A 17,614-nucleotide genomic window follows, 5' to 3' on the forward strand; every position below is an offset into this window, starting at 1 on the left:
AATTGAGACCAGGCGACTAGGCCAAAGCCTCTGCTAAATTTAAGCTAAGCATATAACAGTTTTAACGAAAAAATCATAGAATATAGCTTCAATTATGACATATTCATATATTTGTCAGTTTTCGTGATTAATTAAGCTTGCTTATACTAATGGCGAACTACTTTGTGGGAACATTTTCTACATACATTATTTTTCTTTGCTAAAATCACATTGTCTATACGATTTTGTTACATGATATATAAATGTTTGTTAGTCTTTCTTTTTTCTGCTTCATCACTGTCTGCCCCCCCAAAATAAAACTTCAGATTCCACAACCAGTTAGACTATAGACTGAAATGCATTTGCAATTTCCTCTCTTAAAACGCCATGAGCAAGAACAATAAAACCACTGTATACATTATCTTTATGCTAGGAACCATGTGTTTTAGAAATTAATGTACTCGACATGTTGTCCAAGAAAAAAAAAGACATACTCTTTAACAAAATGTACCAAAACCACGAAGGGAGCAATGCAAGTACTTCTGACTCAGGCTCTGTTTTTTGTTGTTACTGCTGTTTTATATGGCTCGAACACGACCAGAAGGTATTAAGGGGGGGGGGGCTTTACATGAGAACCAGTTACATCACACAAGAACACACACATTCATGTTTTTATAGGCACGGGGAGATTAAGTGATTTGCCCAGAATCTCAGGATATTCAACCAACGCCGAGACTAGTTATCTAGCTCTACAGTAGGCAGCTCTGGCAGTTACGCCACAACCTCTCCTAGATTGGCTCATGCGCTACTGGTGAACTGTTAGACCCTGAAGTCGGGCCTGGTTGCACGGCTGTGACTCTTCCCCATAATGAATGCGCCAACTTTCCTTACGCCGTCGATACAAACTGGTTTATAGAGCTACTGTTTCGGTTTGTTTTTTCCTTTGGGGATAGAGCAGTTACTATGCCCCGCCCACACTACGCCCAATTGCCCTACCCCCGCATGTCGTCGCCGTGTTTACAACTGCGACACCCGTGACAAGGAAAACACGCCTTTACAGCAAACTCATTTGCCCGGGATGGGGATCCTATGTCGTCACCAGATTCCCATCATGCCCCGGGCAATATCGCAGGCGCACTGAGACGGAACTCCAAAGGCTTCGGAGAGCGCAGACAAGCAAGATGGCGGGCCCCTCTGATCCCCTGGAGGAGATGCTCTTCTCCGAGGTGGACGAAAAAGCCGTCAGCGACTTAGTGGGTTCTCTCGAATCGCAGCTGACCGGGCATGGGGCTGGTGCAGCGGGGGTTGGCACTTGGGCGTCTCGGGGGCTGAGCAGTGCTCAGCAGCAGCACAGAATTGGTGGCTCAGTGCTTAGTCTACGAGGAGCTACTGGGAGCAACGGCAAGAGCCAGCTTCTCCCTACTGTCAGTGCTCAGCCTGTTGCAGGTGCGCATGTAAACAGTCCGGGCAGTCAGCAACAGGCACTTCATGTCACAACATCGATGGCTCCCCATGCAAGTGTATCACTAATGAGCCCCTCTGTCCCAACCACAGCGCTAAGAAGTTCCAAATCACCAGCAGCCACTTTGCCACCGGTGAGCCCTTCTGCCTCAGCTATTAAGACAAGCTCTGCACCCTTAGGTTCTCTAGCTACACCTACGATGAGCTCCACGCCGCCTGCTGCTAGTACTCACTTCCATCAGCCTACTCAGCACGGCTCCGCTTTGCATACGTATCCTGCAGGGGCAGTCAACAGTGCAAGCAGCAACAGTTTAAACATGACTATTCATTGCAGTCCCAAAACGGCGCCTCCTGCCGCCCATCAAAGTCCGCTTCAAGCCAACTTGATGTATGGTGCCAACCAGTCCTCTGTCCATTTTCAGAGCCCCCAAGCTCACATAGCAGCCATTACACAAAACGGGCATTGTAGCTCGGTTGACCCTGTGTTTATGCAAAATGTAGACTGTGCAAGGCGCTCTTACGCACCAACGTCAGTAACACACGTTGTCAACCACGAGAACCTATCTATAACTCACTGTAAACTAGACTCTCAAAAGCAGCCTAAAACATCAATAGTGCAACTTCCCCCTGCAGCAGGAGCTTCAGTTTGCAAACCCTCAACGTCTCTTCCAATGATGATGCCTCCCACTAGCCTAACGCACAATACTCTGTGTTCTGCCTCCATAGTGTCCAACAACGACACTCTTCGCAATACTATTGCACCGTCCCTGCATGGGTTGGGTGTTCCAGCCTCTACTGCTGGTGGCATGCAACAGAACACAGTTGCACATGTCATGTGCAGCCCATCATTGTCGCCATCACTGAGGCATGCGATGGCGACTCCTCAGAGAATAGTTGCCCCACCGCTTATTGTGCGGCCTCCTCAACAAAGCACAATCCAGTTGCCTCCAGGTTTTACTATACCACCTGGTAAGTGAAGTTGTAATTTTGGTCGCTTACTTGAGCTTTTAATTTAGACACACCATTCTGCATTCCATATTGGTGTTTTTGATACTACACATGAATAATCATTTTGAAAAAAAACTTTATAGACTTTTCACATATTGTTAAAATAAGCTTAGATACAAATAGATTTCTACATTTAAGGACTACGGTGAGATCCTAAATGGAAAAAACATGCTTCTAAAGGATTAAGTATTTACAGTTGTTTTTGTTTCGTGTAAAAATATCCGTTGGACGTGTGAAATTGTTTGATGGATTTGACAGAGACCCAATATTTATTTTTTGCTTGACACTTAAAAGTCTTATTGTGTGGCCTCTTCAACAAAATCCAACCCAGTTACTGCCAGGTCTTACTATAGCACCTGATAAGGGAACTTGTAATGCTTGGAGCCTTATTGTCTTTTTTATTTTGACTCTCCTTTCTGCATTCCAGAACTACGGAACGGTGTGTGATACCGACCCGTTGGTTAAAAAAAAAAAAAGGTTACGATAATAAGACCATCTATGGAGGAGTGGGAAATCCGTCTAGAAAATGTGTGATTACTGCACTTACTTCCCTGTACTATCCATAGACTTTATTCTGGATTTCACACCCACACTGATTGCTGAGAACAGCATGCAATGGAGGGAGGGTGACTGCATTGAGAGAATTGGCCCCTTTTGAGCATTTATTTAAAGAAAAATTGAGATGACAGAAGGTTCGTCTTCGGTATTTATGCAGTGCTGGAGAATACAGGTGGCTTGAAGAAATGTCCTTATATGTCAAGGTGGGAGAGGGCGGTGGGAGGACCAACATCATCATTATGTATCTCTACCGAAAGCGTCTACAAGTTTGCAGAATCAAGAAAAAAATGTATAACGTTATTTTTAATTGGAACCATATGCCCGAAAATTCAAAATTATGTTCCTGAAATCTAGTGATAGACGTTGGAGACATTGTGGCAAAGGAGATGAGTTGCAAGTTTGGTGGTCTTGTCCTAGGCTGAAAGTTTTCTTGGAATAAGGTTTTGTGTCACCCGTCAGTGTTAGCCACATTTAAGCAGGGATCTGTCACTTTCTTGCACTCAGGTGTCTAAGTGGAATGCGAGACTCTAATATGTCTCAGCTATGGAAATTGTTTAAGTACTCGAATGACAGGCTTCATACGAGGCCACGATAATAAAATTAAAAAGACACTTCCTTGTGTACCGATCTAGGTCCTTTGCAGTTTATGGTACACCTATTTATGTTTGCTTCATATTTTTAGTGCTGCTTTGGCTTTACGCATGTCTCCTACATTGGTTGCGAGGTATGTATGGTACAGCTGTTCTCACACTTGTGCACTATTGCAGCTTCAGTTTTGCACTACTTCCACAGCGCATTTGCTTGGCCACTTTTGTGCTCTCTTTTCTTGGACTACATATGGTCCGATCTTTCCCCCTGAAGCATCCATGTTCAGTCTTTAGATTACAGTACCTAAATAATTCAGTTTTGTTAATATACTGTTTTTGGATTTACCTCGGTATTGCGTACTGACCAGTATGGTTTGAAGCACTTAATGGAATAGAGGGTTTCTGATTTATTATCAATTACTCTGCACATTAGAACAAAGTGTATATGTATTTTTCAAGTTCACAATCGAGATGGGTTATTTTCCGCAGTAAAGACTTTTTCCCCTGGCGAAGTGTACCCGAAATGCACTGGGACGTGTTGAATTTGTAAATTCTGTAAATGTAAGTCTTTGTCACATTGACAGCTTTTTCATTGCTACATCCATAAAGACTAAGAATAATTATTTCCAAAGAACTCTTGTTGTGAACGTGAAATAATGGATTAGATCTGATTGAGGCAACCTTTGCTTCTCACGCTGATTTTAGAATGTGCCTAAAGATCGATTGATTTGACGCCTGGCTCGTATAACGTTTGTTGCGGTAGCGCGCCTTAATGTATTATTTTATAGGCAAAACTTACTGAGTTCACTCATATCATGTGCTTCATGTTCTTAAATTTCTAGTTGTTTATCAGCCATGGTGTTTCAGTGGGATTTTTTTCTCATGCCTAAAAATGAGGTCATGAGGAGATTTACAGCCTTTAGCTTGTACATGATAAACTATGGAGAATATCTCGGAGTGTCTGCTGCTTCCCGAAGAGTAGTTTATAATGGGCCAGAATGGAGCTAACTGTGCCCAACATTGATGTGTATTTTGAATATCCTCTTTCAGTCCTTTCCCAGTTCCCAATACTGATTGCCCGTTGTCACCACAAACAGAAACAATGAGCAAACTCGAGCCAATCAGAGACTTCTCTTTCTGATATTAGTTAATAGAAACTATGGGAACTAGCCGATTACCTCCCCCCCCACACACACAGAAATATGGGAAGGAAGTATGAATTACTTTATTATATTGTTACCTAAACCCATTATAAATATGTACGTAGCACAAGATAAAAACATATAACAATGTAAAAGCATAATTAAAAATATTTTCATAACTAAGTTATGACTAAAAATATTTCAGTGCAACAGACGGGATGTTTCAGCGAATTGTCCAGTGCTCTAGAGGCGAAAGTTACTGATGTGAGCTGGAGCTGAATTTATTAGATGCTAGGCTGCTCCTTGCTAAAGAGTGGGGCAGAGACCGGCCATTGGTCTCTGTTTTCCGGCGGCTTGCCTTTTGACAGTAGTCAGGCTTGACATATACATTTTCTAAATACATTTGACCATCTCCACCACGGTTTCCAGGGTGAAAAAGAGGTATTGAGCCTCTTGAACCAATCGAGTTTCATGATGTAGGAAGATTGACCTAAAGAGGGTGAGACGGGTGAGATGCGGTGCCGGGCAGCAAAATAGTATATGAGCTAATGATGTTTTCAATTGTTTTCCAGGCCGGGTTCAGTTCTCTTATTGGAAGTGGCACCAGTCTTGTCCATAGTATTGGATTTAGTCCACATTTTTCCAGTGCCTTGTAAAGGTGTGGTTTGCATGACCAATTTATTTGAGGTGTCATTAGGGAGTTGTGTAGGCCTCTTGCTTGTAGAGCTTTAATGTCAATTTGATGTCAGCAGAGTTGCATTTGCTTCTTTATCCCCTTTTCAATGGCTGTGTAGTTGGTGGTGTTTGGAGCCAAATTCTCCACTGGCAGCTGCTGCGTCTCTTCCGCGACTTTGAGATTAGTTGACCAAGGATTGTTCTTATTTGTGAAGATTGTTTTTAGGACTGTCTTCATGGTATTCTCTGCTGCCAGAGTTGTCTGATAAAAGTATTTCACCAAATCGGTCATGCAACCGAGTTTTTGATTGATGAGGCCTAATTCTAGTCTAATCAGAGTGTTCCTTGTGTAGGAAGGCAGTTATAACTTTTTCTTGAACCCCAAGCATTGGAGCTTATCGAAGTTGGCTGCCAGCAAACCTGGAAATGCTTGCTGTGCCTAGTTGACCAAGGGAAGGAGTTTTGTTCTGATGACCCTCCTAATAGCCGTTGTACTGTTAAGGGTGTTATTTAATTTGCAGAGGGCGTGTATGACCATCTTTCCTTTCGTCTTTGTTTGTAGCTTTAGGGTCGTTTTTTTTCAGTTTCGCAGAGCCAAGCCCCAAGATTAAGTTTTGTATGCAGTCAAGCCCGTCTGACCCCAGCCTCTGTTTCATGACGCTTTTTTTCAGGTAACACCCAAAAATAACAATTTTAGTTTTGCTTTATTGACTGTGTGTTTTGTTCTTTATATTATGTGTATTCCGGGCCTTCTGCAGGTCGACTTTCGTGTGATCTAAAAGCATGAGGTCATCTGCATTATTACATGAGAAGAACTTTCCTATCGCCAATCCTCAAGACGGCTAGATTCATGTCAGATAATCGTAACATGTGCAATTCATTTTTCTGCTGGAACAGAGTTTCCTCTTTTGCACTTTCTGTGGCATAAGGTGTTGACATACTGCCAGAATTGTTGCTGTTTCTAGGCCAAGTGTATTTTTTTTCTTGTTCTCCCATGCAAGTTGCATGTGTGTCTTTACTGCCATAGGTAACTGCTCCTTTGAGATTATTTTTTTTAATTAATTAATTTATTAAGAGTTTTTGCAGAGATACACTGATGGAAACATAACAACAAAATTTAAAGTGGATGATATGTCATGGATTTGCCATCACTGGAGGTACATACATGGTCAACCATGCGGGATAATATGAAAAAAATAGTTGTCCAAAATGCAGAAATGTCTGGGCAATATCAGGACAGGTGCGCAACGTCTGCCCGCTCCACTGCGCTCTTTGGGCAGTGATGGGATCTCGTTAGTTCAAGTTTAGTGAGGGCCTGACGGGTAGTATAGGTGCGGGTAGATATTTATAATGGAGGAGTTTATGCCAGTAGTTAGTGGAGACCAGCTTTGTTTGTGCACAGCAGTAATACCACATCTGATCAGTGAGGAGATACCCTAGGTCTTTCTCATAGGCAGCCGTTGAGCGCTCTCCGCCACTGGGGTGTATTTGGAGTGAACAGCGGTAGAGTCAGTAGGTGAGATGGGCATTATCCTGAGTAGTTATCAGTAAAGTGAGGGGGGAATCTTTGGGTTCAGCAGGATAGGCAGGTAGAGTGGCATGTACAGTGCTATGAAGACAGTGTAACAAGAACTGGTCCATGTGAGAGGTAGAGCGTTCTGTTATTAAATAAGTCACTGTTCGCTCCAGGGAATCAGAGAACATGCCTCCCACATTGTGGAGCCTGTGGGTCACAAGAGTTCGCTGTGTTAACCTTTTCAGTGCGTGGCCGACACATGCACACCCTCCCTGCTGCGGGTCACGACCAGTGGGCGATGCCAGGGAGGGGTTTTAAATTATGATTATTTTTTTTTAAATTTAAACATCTCTCGAGAGACACTGCTTTTGTGTCTCCCCCTGCCCCCCACCTGCCCCTCTGTGACGTCAGTGCACCGCAAGATGCGCTGACATCAGTTTGTTTTCGCCACCGGAGCAGGAAGCAGCTGGTAGGGCCGCTTTCTGCTCTGATGGGGAAAACTGGCCCGAAAGGGCCTCCCCAGCCTTCAGGAAGGCCTCATTTGAAAGGGGAGATTCCTGAAATGGTTTTCAGGTTGTGGATCGCAGCTGCGCTGTAATCCACTGCCACAAAACTCCACTAGACACCAGAGATTACACTTGGTGGGGTCACCCCTGTCTGAAAATGCCCCCCTCCCTCCCCAGGGAGCACGATCGTGCGCCCCAGGGTTAAAATGAAACTGACAGAGGATCGCCCGTGAGCAGGGCTGACCTCTTGTGGGGACAATTTATTTTTTAATAGATGTATGGTTTCCCTGGGGGCCACGATCGCCCCTGCCACCCCTCCCACCGGGAAACCATACAGTTTTTAGAAGAAAAAAAATAGAAAGCTATATATTTATTAATATATATATCTCACTTTCTCCTTTGATTCCGAAGTATGGCACTCCTCGAGTGTTTGAAAGTAAAACAATTTATTCTACACAGGAACGCGTTTTGGCATTTCCGCCTTTCTCAACCTAATGGTCGCCATTTTGACTTTCCTTATATATCACATGATCGCATCAGTAACTGTTACAAATACTCAAGGCCAAACCAATGAGTAACCTGACACATTATTGCCTTAAAATTCAATCAAATTATCTCAACTTCATATCTCTGATAAATGCTTTGTCAGAAATAATAATGCACATTTGTTGCACCTAAACATATCTTCCAGGAAAACACCCAAGAAAAGCATAACGATATTGATAGTAATAAAATAGACCATACCATATCTCCCACGCATGTGTTATACCCATGCCTAAATATCTGTCTGCTATTTATCGGGTGTATATTCTAATTCATACACAAGTGCATAGTGTCTATGACATTGAACTGCCTCTCTAACTGCCCTTTTGTCAAGTATGCTCAAAATTGATTCAGTTGTTATGTTCCATTTCACATCATGTGGCCTCTGTATAAATATCTTTAATGCTGCTCTTATTCATATACCTTACTATTGTACAGGGAGTGCAGAATTATTAGGCAAATGAGTATTTTGACCACATCATCCTCTTTATGCATGTTGTCTTACTCCAAGCTGTATAGGCTCGAAAGCCTACTACCAATTAAGCATATTAGGTGATGTGCATCTCTGTAATGAGAAGGGGTGTGGTCTAATGACATCAACACCCTATATCAGGTGTGCATAATTATTAGGCAACTTCCTTTCCTTTGGCAAAATGGGTCAAAAGAAGGACTTGACAGGCTCAGAAAAGTCAAAAATAGTGAGATATCTTGCAGAGGGATGCAGCACTCTTAAAATTGCAAAGCTTCTGAAACGTGATCATCGAACAATCAAGTGTTTCATTCAAAATAGTCAACAGGGTCGCAAGAAGCGTGTGGAAAAACCAAGGCGCAAAATAACTGCCCATGAACTGAGAAAAGTCAAGCGTGCAGCTGCCACGATGCCACTTGCCATCAGTTTGGCCATATTTCAGAGCTGCAACATCACTGGAGTGCCCAAAAGCACAAGGTGTGCAATACTCAGAGACATGGCCAAGGTAAGAAAGGCTGAAAGATGACCACCACTGAACAAGACACACAAGCTGAAACGTCAAGACTGGGCCAAGAAATATCTCAAGACTGATTTTTCTAAGGTTTTATGGACTGATGAAATGAGAGTGAGTCTTGATGGGCCAGATGGATGGGCCCGTGGCTGGATTGGTAAAGGGCAGAGAGCTCCAGTCCGACTCAGACGCCAGCAAGGTGGAGGTGGAGTACTGGTTTGGGCTGGTATCATCAAAGATGAGCTTGTGGGGCCTTTTCGGGTTGAGGATGGAGTCAAGCTCAACTCCCAGTCCTACTGCCAGTTCCTGGAAGACACCTTCTTCAAGCAGTGGTACAGGAAGAAGTCTGCATCCTTCAAGAAAAACATGATTTTCATGCAGGACAATGCTCCATCACACGCGTCCAAGTACTCCACAGCGTGGCTGGCAAGAAAGGGTATAAAAGAAGGAAATCTAATGACATGGCCTCCTTGTTCACCTGATCTGAACCCCATTGAGAACCTGTGGTCCATCATCAAATGTGAGATTTACAAGGAGGGAAAACAGTACACCTCTCTGAACAGTGTCTGGGAGGCTGTGGTTGCTGCTGCACGCAATGTTGATGGTGAACAGATCAAAACACTGACAGCATCCATGGATGGCAGGCTTTTGAGTGTCCTTGCAAAGAAAGGTGGCTATATTGGTCACTGATTTGTTTTTGTTTTGTTTTTGAATGTCAGAAATGTATATTTGTGAATGTTGAGATGTTATATTGGTTTCACTGGTAATAATAAATAATTGAAATGGGTATATATATTTTTTTTGTTAAGTTGCCTAATAATTATGCACAGTAATAGTCACCTGCACACACAGATATCCCCCTAACATAGCTAAAACTAAAAACAAACTAAAAACTACTTCCAAAAATATTCAGCTTTGATATTAATGAGTTTTTTGGGTTCATTGAGAACATGGTTGTTGTTCAATAATAAAATTAATCCTCAAAAATACAACTTGCCTAATAATTCTGCACTCCCTGTATTGTTATCATTAATACCCTGAGAGCATGAAACTGGCTTTATATAATAACGTAATTACTCCTTATTTGTTCTTTTTGTTGCTATTACTCCTCTGAGAAAATTCATTTTAATGCAAATGTATATACATCTCTTCACTACTATTGAGTCCTTAAAGTTCCTTAGTGTCTAGTGCAATAACGTATCTTGACTCTAGCTTTCACAATTTATTTTCTCTATCTCCACCTCTGATATCTTTAACTATGCCATCTATCACACTGTACCATAGTTCTTCCACCCTACCACCATGTATTTCATGTATGTGGCGAGCCACTGGATAACTATCCTCTTTATTTTGGATGGCTCTTAAATGTTGTAGGATCCGTTCGTGAACCTGTAATTTCGTGCTTCCTACATATACTTTAGGGCAACTGCACCTCAAAATGTATATCACTAAGTCACTTTTGCACATATATCTTCCCTTGATCTTATGGACTATCTTATTTCTCATCACATCTGTTTTGATGTTCTCTCCATTTTTGCATACTTTACATCTGGAGCATTTATAGAATCCATCTTGTTGATTTAACCAGGTGTTACTGATTGTTTATTTTCTAATATCACTTTTCACTAGTGTATCTCTCATGGATTTGCCCTTTCTGTAGGTTAACTGTGGTCTGTTCATCATATGTACACCTATCATTGGATCACTTTTCAAAATATGCCAATGTTTTTGCAATATCTTCCTCACTTGCATATGTGCCGTATTATAAGTTGTCATGAATCTGAGGCTACCTACCACCTTCTTCCACTTTCTCTTTTTATTATCCTGTGTTGAAAATAGGAGAGAATCTCTGGATCGGTAGTTCACTTTTCTACTGGCTGCTTCCAACGTTACATTAGAGTAGCCTCTCATTTTTAATCTGGTCATCATATCATTTTGCACTGACTTGAAATTGGTTTCTGTACTACAGATTCTCTTTGCTCTTAATAACTCTCCTACAGGGATACTTTCTTTTAATGGTTGGGGATGAAAACTAGCCGCGTGTAGAATACTATTCCATGCAGTCCGCTTTCTGTACACACTGGTCTCCACTTCTCCATTTTCTATCCTAATAGAAATGTCTAGGAACTCGATTTCATGTGCATGAATGTTACCCGTGAATTTCAGATTTAAATCATATCATCAATGAAATTTCTTGCACTTGCCATATCTCCTTTCTAAATTACAAAGATATCATCTATGTATCTTAACCACATTATGATGTGGTCATTCCATCTGTCTAAGGGAGGATTGTTCAGCACTTGTTCCTCCCACCATCCCATGTATAAATTTGCATAACTAGTAGCGAAACAAGTTCCCATTGCTGTTCCTCATGTTTGTTCAAAGATTTAATTATTAAAGAAAAAAAGATTATGTTGTTAACACCAATTAACCATGCATATTAGCATTTTTCTATGTTTATAAAAACTTATGGGTCTAGCCTGCAAAAAAATGTTCAACTAATCTCACTCCATTTTCATGCGGAATACTGGTGTATAAAGCTGTAACATCAAGAGTCATGTGTAACATATCCACCTTCCAACTGACATCAAAAATCCTTTGCAGAAACTCAGTAGTGTCGTTCAAATACAATGGTAAAGTACACACTAACGGATGTAGGAATGTAACGATATACTGAGATGCAAACTTGAGGAGACTTCCTTGTATTGATACTTTTGGCCCGCTAGGAGGTTTTCTTTCATTCTTGAGTATTTTAGGAATCCAGTAGAACACTGGTAATTTAGGATGATCCACCTTTAAGTATCCATATTCTTCACTAGTGATGAGCCCTGATCTTTCCATAACATAAGATCTTTATCAAATCCTATTTTTATGTTCTCTACATATTTCTTATCCACTCTTTTATAGCATGTTTAATCATTTAGTTGTCTATATGCTTCCTCTATGTAGTCTTGTATTGGCCAAATCACAACATTGCGTCCCTTATTAGAGCTCCTGATTACTATATGTGGATTTTTCAACAATATCTCCAGTGTTTTGGCATATCTATTTTTAATCTTAGAGATTTTGTTCATTTCTTTCAATCTTAATGACTTCAATTACTTGGTTATCATTTCAGCAAACTGGTCTATTAAATCACCACAATCCGCTGGTATAGTTTTTGATCTTGGTTTAGGACGTGATCCTCCTTCCTCATCTACTCTTACACCTTTTGATTCCAATTTCTCAATCACTTGCATCTCATCAATGGATTCTGTAGCATTGTCTTCCAATTCCCACAGTTTTCATCAAAGCAAAATCTTCAATTAAAAGATTGTCTTGAATTTAGTTGACATCCTGTCCTGTTCTTTGTGAAGCTTTCTTTTTACATTTATGAATTTCATCAACTTCAATTTTCTCACAAACAGAAAAAGATCTATTCTACTTTGCACATACTCAAATCCATTCGTCTCACAAAATGATAGTCCCAAAGACAAATTTCTCATATCCACCTCATCCAATATACAATTTGATAAATTGAGAACTGTCTTGTCATCCATCAATATCGTTTGTTGCTCCGAGTCACTTTCTCTTGTTCTTCTGAAGAGGTTTCTCTTGCCACCTCGCCTCTTCTTCCTCTGCCTCTTCCTCTTAACCTGCCATTTCCTCGTCAGGGTCTGTGATTGGTTCTCCGATCTTTCCTTAAAAAATGGGTGTTTTCATGGAAGATATGTTTAGGTGCAACAAGTGTGAATTTTTATTTATGACAAGGCATTTATCAGAGATATGAAGTTGAGATAATTTGATTGAATTTTAAGGAAATAATGTGTCAGGTACTCATTGGTTTGGCCTTGAGTATTTGCAACAGTTACTGATGCGATCATGTGATATATATAAGGAAAGTCAAAATGGCGAACATTAGGTTGAGAAAGGCGGAAATGCCAAAACGCGTTCCTGTGTAGAATAAATCATTTTACTTTCAAACGCTTGTGGAGTGCCATGGTTCGGAATCAAAGGAGAAAGTGTGGATTTATAGACGCAGTGGTGCGCATCATGTATTTGGCACCACAGTCGGTTTGGGGCAGGAAGGCCACGCCATATTGGAGTGTGTTTTAAAAAAAAAAAAAATATATATATATATATATATATATATATATATATATATATTTATACTTATACATATACATACAGGGAGATCACTTTTGTCAATGCATGTGAGGTTTCTCTGGGGGTTGCGATTTTCCCCCAGGGAAACCACACCCACATATATATGTGATATAGATATAGCTACAGATATATATTCACCACCAGTTTTGCAGCGCGCGTCTTCAAAGCATTGCGCATACTCCAACCATAGCTTTTAGGTAGCAATAAAAAAGTCAAGCTAACTCTTGTGATTATGTTTCTGCCAGAGAAGGATCAGGCTTTTGTCTAGTGGCAGTTTTGATGCCATAAAGTAACACAGAAGGTTTATATACCTGATGCAAAGATCAAATCTGTAATTTATGTAAATAGCTGAGTGGATTAGTAAAGCAAGCCATTACCTGTGCTATAATACAAATGAAATGTATGTGCGAGGGGAGGCTACGGAGAGATGAAGGGCACTTTTGCTGGGTGGTAGTGAGGGAATCGGAGGAGGAGATAATGGGAGTGTGGAGCACCAATAATGATTGTTGAGCAGCGCGCCACAGGCGCTAAAGACTGTGACGACAGGTATGTCACAAGGTGAAGTAATAGTGTGTCTTTATTTGTTTTTTTGAGTGTCTTGAGAGAACGTGCTGATTGAGAGAAGAAGCAAAGGTAAGGTGACACCTTTACTGATGCACGCATCACACACACACACACCAGCAATTCTGTGACTGTCTACGTAGGCTGGTGTTTTAGAGGGACATTTTAGCCAGTAGCAGAGATGGTGTCTCGTTGGATGACGGCTGCTCAAGCCCTAACTCTGGTTATGAGGACAGCTCTGACGTAGGACCTGAGGCTGAGACATCAGATACTGAGACAGCATCTGAGGGATAGGACAATGGAACAGACTCTTCCAGTGATTTTTTCAGTCGGGGGAGTCCCATCGGACAACTCCTCTTCCAGTGATTGTGTGGCAGGTGATGAGGACAGTTGTGCTGTCCCTTCACAAGCACAGTCTGTGCAGCGGGACAATAGCGGTTAGCCCAACCCAGAGAGCAGGTGCATGCAGTAGCAAGCACAGAGAGAGTGCTCTCTTGGGAGCTCTCCACATTAGTTCAGCCCCTAATTCCACCACCCAAATCGGATTGTGGAGACATCAAAATTATTAATCGCAAAACAACCTGGTTTTGTAATGCAGGCACCTGCGTTTTTGGTCCTGCGATCGGCAGCCATATAGGGAAACCTACCAAACCCAGACATTTCTGGAAGCTAGACACCAGGGGGAGTCCACAGAGGTGTGGCTTGTGTGGACTGTCCAAAGTTTTCTTACTCGGAATACCGTGCAAAGGTGTAATGTGAATAAAAACTCTATTTTTTTTCTTGCATTTCTGTCACACAAACTAAAGGAATATGCTGGGATCCACAAAATTCCTTCCACCCAGTGTTTCCCCACCTGTCCTGATAAAAACGCTACCCTACTTAGAATTCCTGTATCTAGTGCCTGAATCAGGAATGGATCACCCCAGGGTCAACAGTTAGCCTCATGTAAGGACTAACATTGACTGTTGTGTGATCCATTCATGTCACGGGCACTAGGCCTACCCACACTAGTGAGGTAAACGTTTTATCAAGAGATTTGGGATTGCTGGGTGGAAGGAAGTTTGTGGCTCCCCTTAGATTCCATAACTTTGCAGTTCCGAAATGTGAGGAAAACGTGTTTTTTTTTTTTAATTTTTTTTTTTTTAGTCCAATTTTGAGTTTGCAAAGGATTCTGGGTGACAGAACCCAGCGAGAGCTCCACAAATCACCCCATTCAGGATTCCCCTAGGTGTCTACTTCACATAAAGGGATAGGTTTGGTAGGTTTAGCTAGGTGCCGGCTGAGCTACAGCCCAAAATCCACAGCTAGGCACTTTGCAAAAAAACACATCGTTTTTCAATGGAAAAATGTGATGTTTCCATGTTGCGTTTTGGGGCGTTACCTGTCGTAGACGCTAGGCCTATCCACACAAGTGAGGTACCATTTTTATTTTGGGGGAACACAGAAAAATACATGTTATTGCCAGTAGTCTTTCTCTACATTTTGCCTTCCAAATGTAAGGCAGTGTGCAAGAAAGAAGTCATTTTGAGAAATGCCCTGTAATTCACATGCCAGTATGAAGACCCCGAATTCAGAGATTTGCAAAAAGACACTGTTTCTAAACTCCTTATCTTGTGCCCATTTCGGAAATACATAGGTTTTCTTGATACTTACTTTTCACTCTTTATATTTTACCAAATGAATTTCTGTATACCCGGTATAGAATGAAAACCCATTGCAAGGTGCAGCTCATTTATTGGCTCTGAGTACCTTGGGTTCTTGATAAACCTACAAGACCTATATACCCCCGCAACCAGGAGGGTCCAGCAATCATAACAGTATATTGCTTTAAAAAATCTATCATAGTTGGAAACAGTTATGGAAGAAAGCGTAATCAGAAAGGGCTGTTTTTTTCAACTCATTTTCAATATTTTTTTATTTCTACTGGTACTTTCTGTAGGAAAATCCTAAAGGAGCTACACAAATGACCCCTTGCTGAATTCAGAATTATGTCTACTTCTCAGAAATGTTTAGCTGTCTGGGATCCACCAGTGGTTTCACACCCATTTCTGTCACTAACTGGAAGGAGGCTGAAAGCACAAAAAAATAGTAAAAATGGGCTATGCCCAGTAAAATGCCAAAACTGTGTTGGAACATGTGGTTTTCTGATTCGGGTCTGCCTGCTCCTGAAGGCTGGGAAGATGGTGATTTTAGCACTGCAAACCCATTTTTGCAGGGAAAAAAACAGATGTTTTCTTCTGCAGCACTTTTCTCCCTTTTAAAAAAAACAACACATTTTAGCTGTATTTTGGGTAATTTCTTGGTCTCCTCCTGGGGGGGGTGGGGGTAGTGGGTGGAGGAGGCAGCTAAGGTGTTAAGCACTCACAGGTCAGGGGTAACCATGGGTTGTTTGTAAGATGAATATGCTGGGAGTAGAGTGTGTCATAGCCCAAGTTCCGTAGCAACTTGGTCCAGGCCCAATATGTAGTTGGAAGAGTCTAGATTTCCTTTGGATTCCTAGGGAGGCCTGCGGTAACACTGCAGAGAGGAGGGTGGGTGAAATTAGCGAGCGTTCAGGCTTGAGGTATTTGATTCTGGCATCTGGGTGCTACCAGAAATGCAAGTATTGGACCTGGGCAACCAAATAGTAGAGGTAAAGGCCAGGAACCCCGAAACCAGCTCCTTTGAATAGTAGTGTCATTGTATTCCAACTTATGCAGGATCGGCATCCTGCCTATATTAAGCATGTGAGGAGGCTACGGACTGTGTTAAGGTTTTTAGTTAGTGCAATGGCAATGTTCAGAAATAAATACAGGAAGCGTGGAAGGACCGCCATCTTAATGGCCACATGGCCAGCGATGAATAAAGGCAAAGAGATCCAGCTTTCAATTTGGGTTGATAATTTGTCCACTGCCAGCCTGTAATTGCGTTGTATTACTTCAGCGCTGTCCTTATGTGAGTGTATGCCAATATATTAAGTGGATTCTTCACACCAGAGCACAGGATAAGCAAGTATACAGGGCGTGGTGGCTAGGGTGAGTGGGAAAATCTCTGATTTGTTCCAATTGATGGAAAGACTGGAGAATGAGCCAAAACGAGTCACCTCCTCCATCAGTGGAGAAGATTAGCACCCAGGTCCCGATCAAACAGTAAAATGTTGTCGTCATGAGGTGAAACCAATAGCGGTCCTCAGGAAAAGCAGATATCTCTGTGCATATGGTGCGCCTGGAGGTGGCGTACGAGTGGGTCCATGCAAATAACAAATAATAAGGGGGAAAGCGGGCACCCCTGCCTGGTGCTGCGTGACAGGGTGAACGGTTAAGACAAGGTCCCATTGACTTTCAGCTGTGCTAGAGGGTCATGTATAATAACTTGATTAAGACCCTGAAAAAGCGAGGGATACTGAGTTTTGTCAGAAAGGCATGTAGAATGGACCATTCCGAGGAATCGACTGCCTTCTCAGTGTCCAGGAACACCGCAGCAGCGAGGATTTCAGAAGAAATATGATTGAGGACTGCAAATATTGTGCAAAGATTAATGGATGTAGAGTGATGTGGAACAAAACCCAGTTTGCATAGGGGCAACTATGCTATCGCCAGTAAAGATAGCCATGTGGCAAGCATTTTCGCCAATATCTTATTATCGTGGTTCAAGAGCGAAAGAGGCCTTTATGAGGTGCAAAGATGTGGTGGCTTGCCCGGTTGTAGCGGGGAGGGTACCGTGCTCTAAGGATTCAGCATAGACCTCAGACAGTTGAGGAACTAGGAGCTCCTTATAAACTTTGTAGGAATCCCCAGTAAAGCCATCAGGCCTAGGAGCCTTGGAGGCACTCAGGGCATCTATGGCTTGAGAGATTTCATTGCAGGTGGTGGGAGAGGACAAAAACTGTTGCTGGCGTTGTCTTGCCATACCATTGCAATATCTGCCATGGATTCAGAGAGGGCATCAGTAGGGTCTGTGGAACTGTAGAGGG

The 17,614-nt window shown here is 42.0% G+C and overlaps 1 protein-coding gene across 1 annotated transcript in view; it reads left to right on the forward strand.

Moving 5' to 3' along the window:
- Positions 1-1,022: 1,022 nt before the first annotated feature.
- LOC138267494 (transcription initiation factor TFIID subunit 4-like) overlaps positions 1,023-17,614 on the forward strand; it is a 1,241,721-nt gene continuing 1,225,129 nt past the window's right edge. The window contains exon 1 of the mRNA XM_069216487.1: positions 1,023-2,409. Coding sequence (XP_069072588.1) covers positions 1,161-2,409 — 1,249 coding nt within the window. The 5' untranslated portion in view covers positions 1,023-1,160. The remainder of the gene's footprint in view (positions 2,410-17,614) is intronic.

This window comes from Pleurodeles waltl, chromosome 12, assembly GCF_031143425.1.
Source record: "Pleurodeles waltl isolate 20211129_DDA chromosome 12, aPleWal1.hap1.20221129, whole genome shotgun sequence".
Classification (NCBI taxonomy): Eukaryota; Metazoa; Chordata; class Amphibia; order Caudata; family Salamandridae; genus Pleurodeles; species Pleurodeles waltl.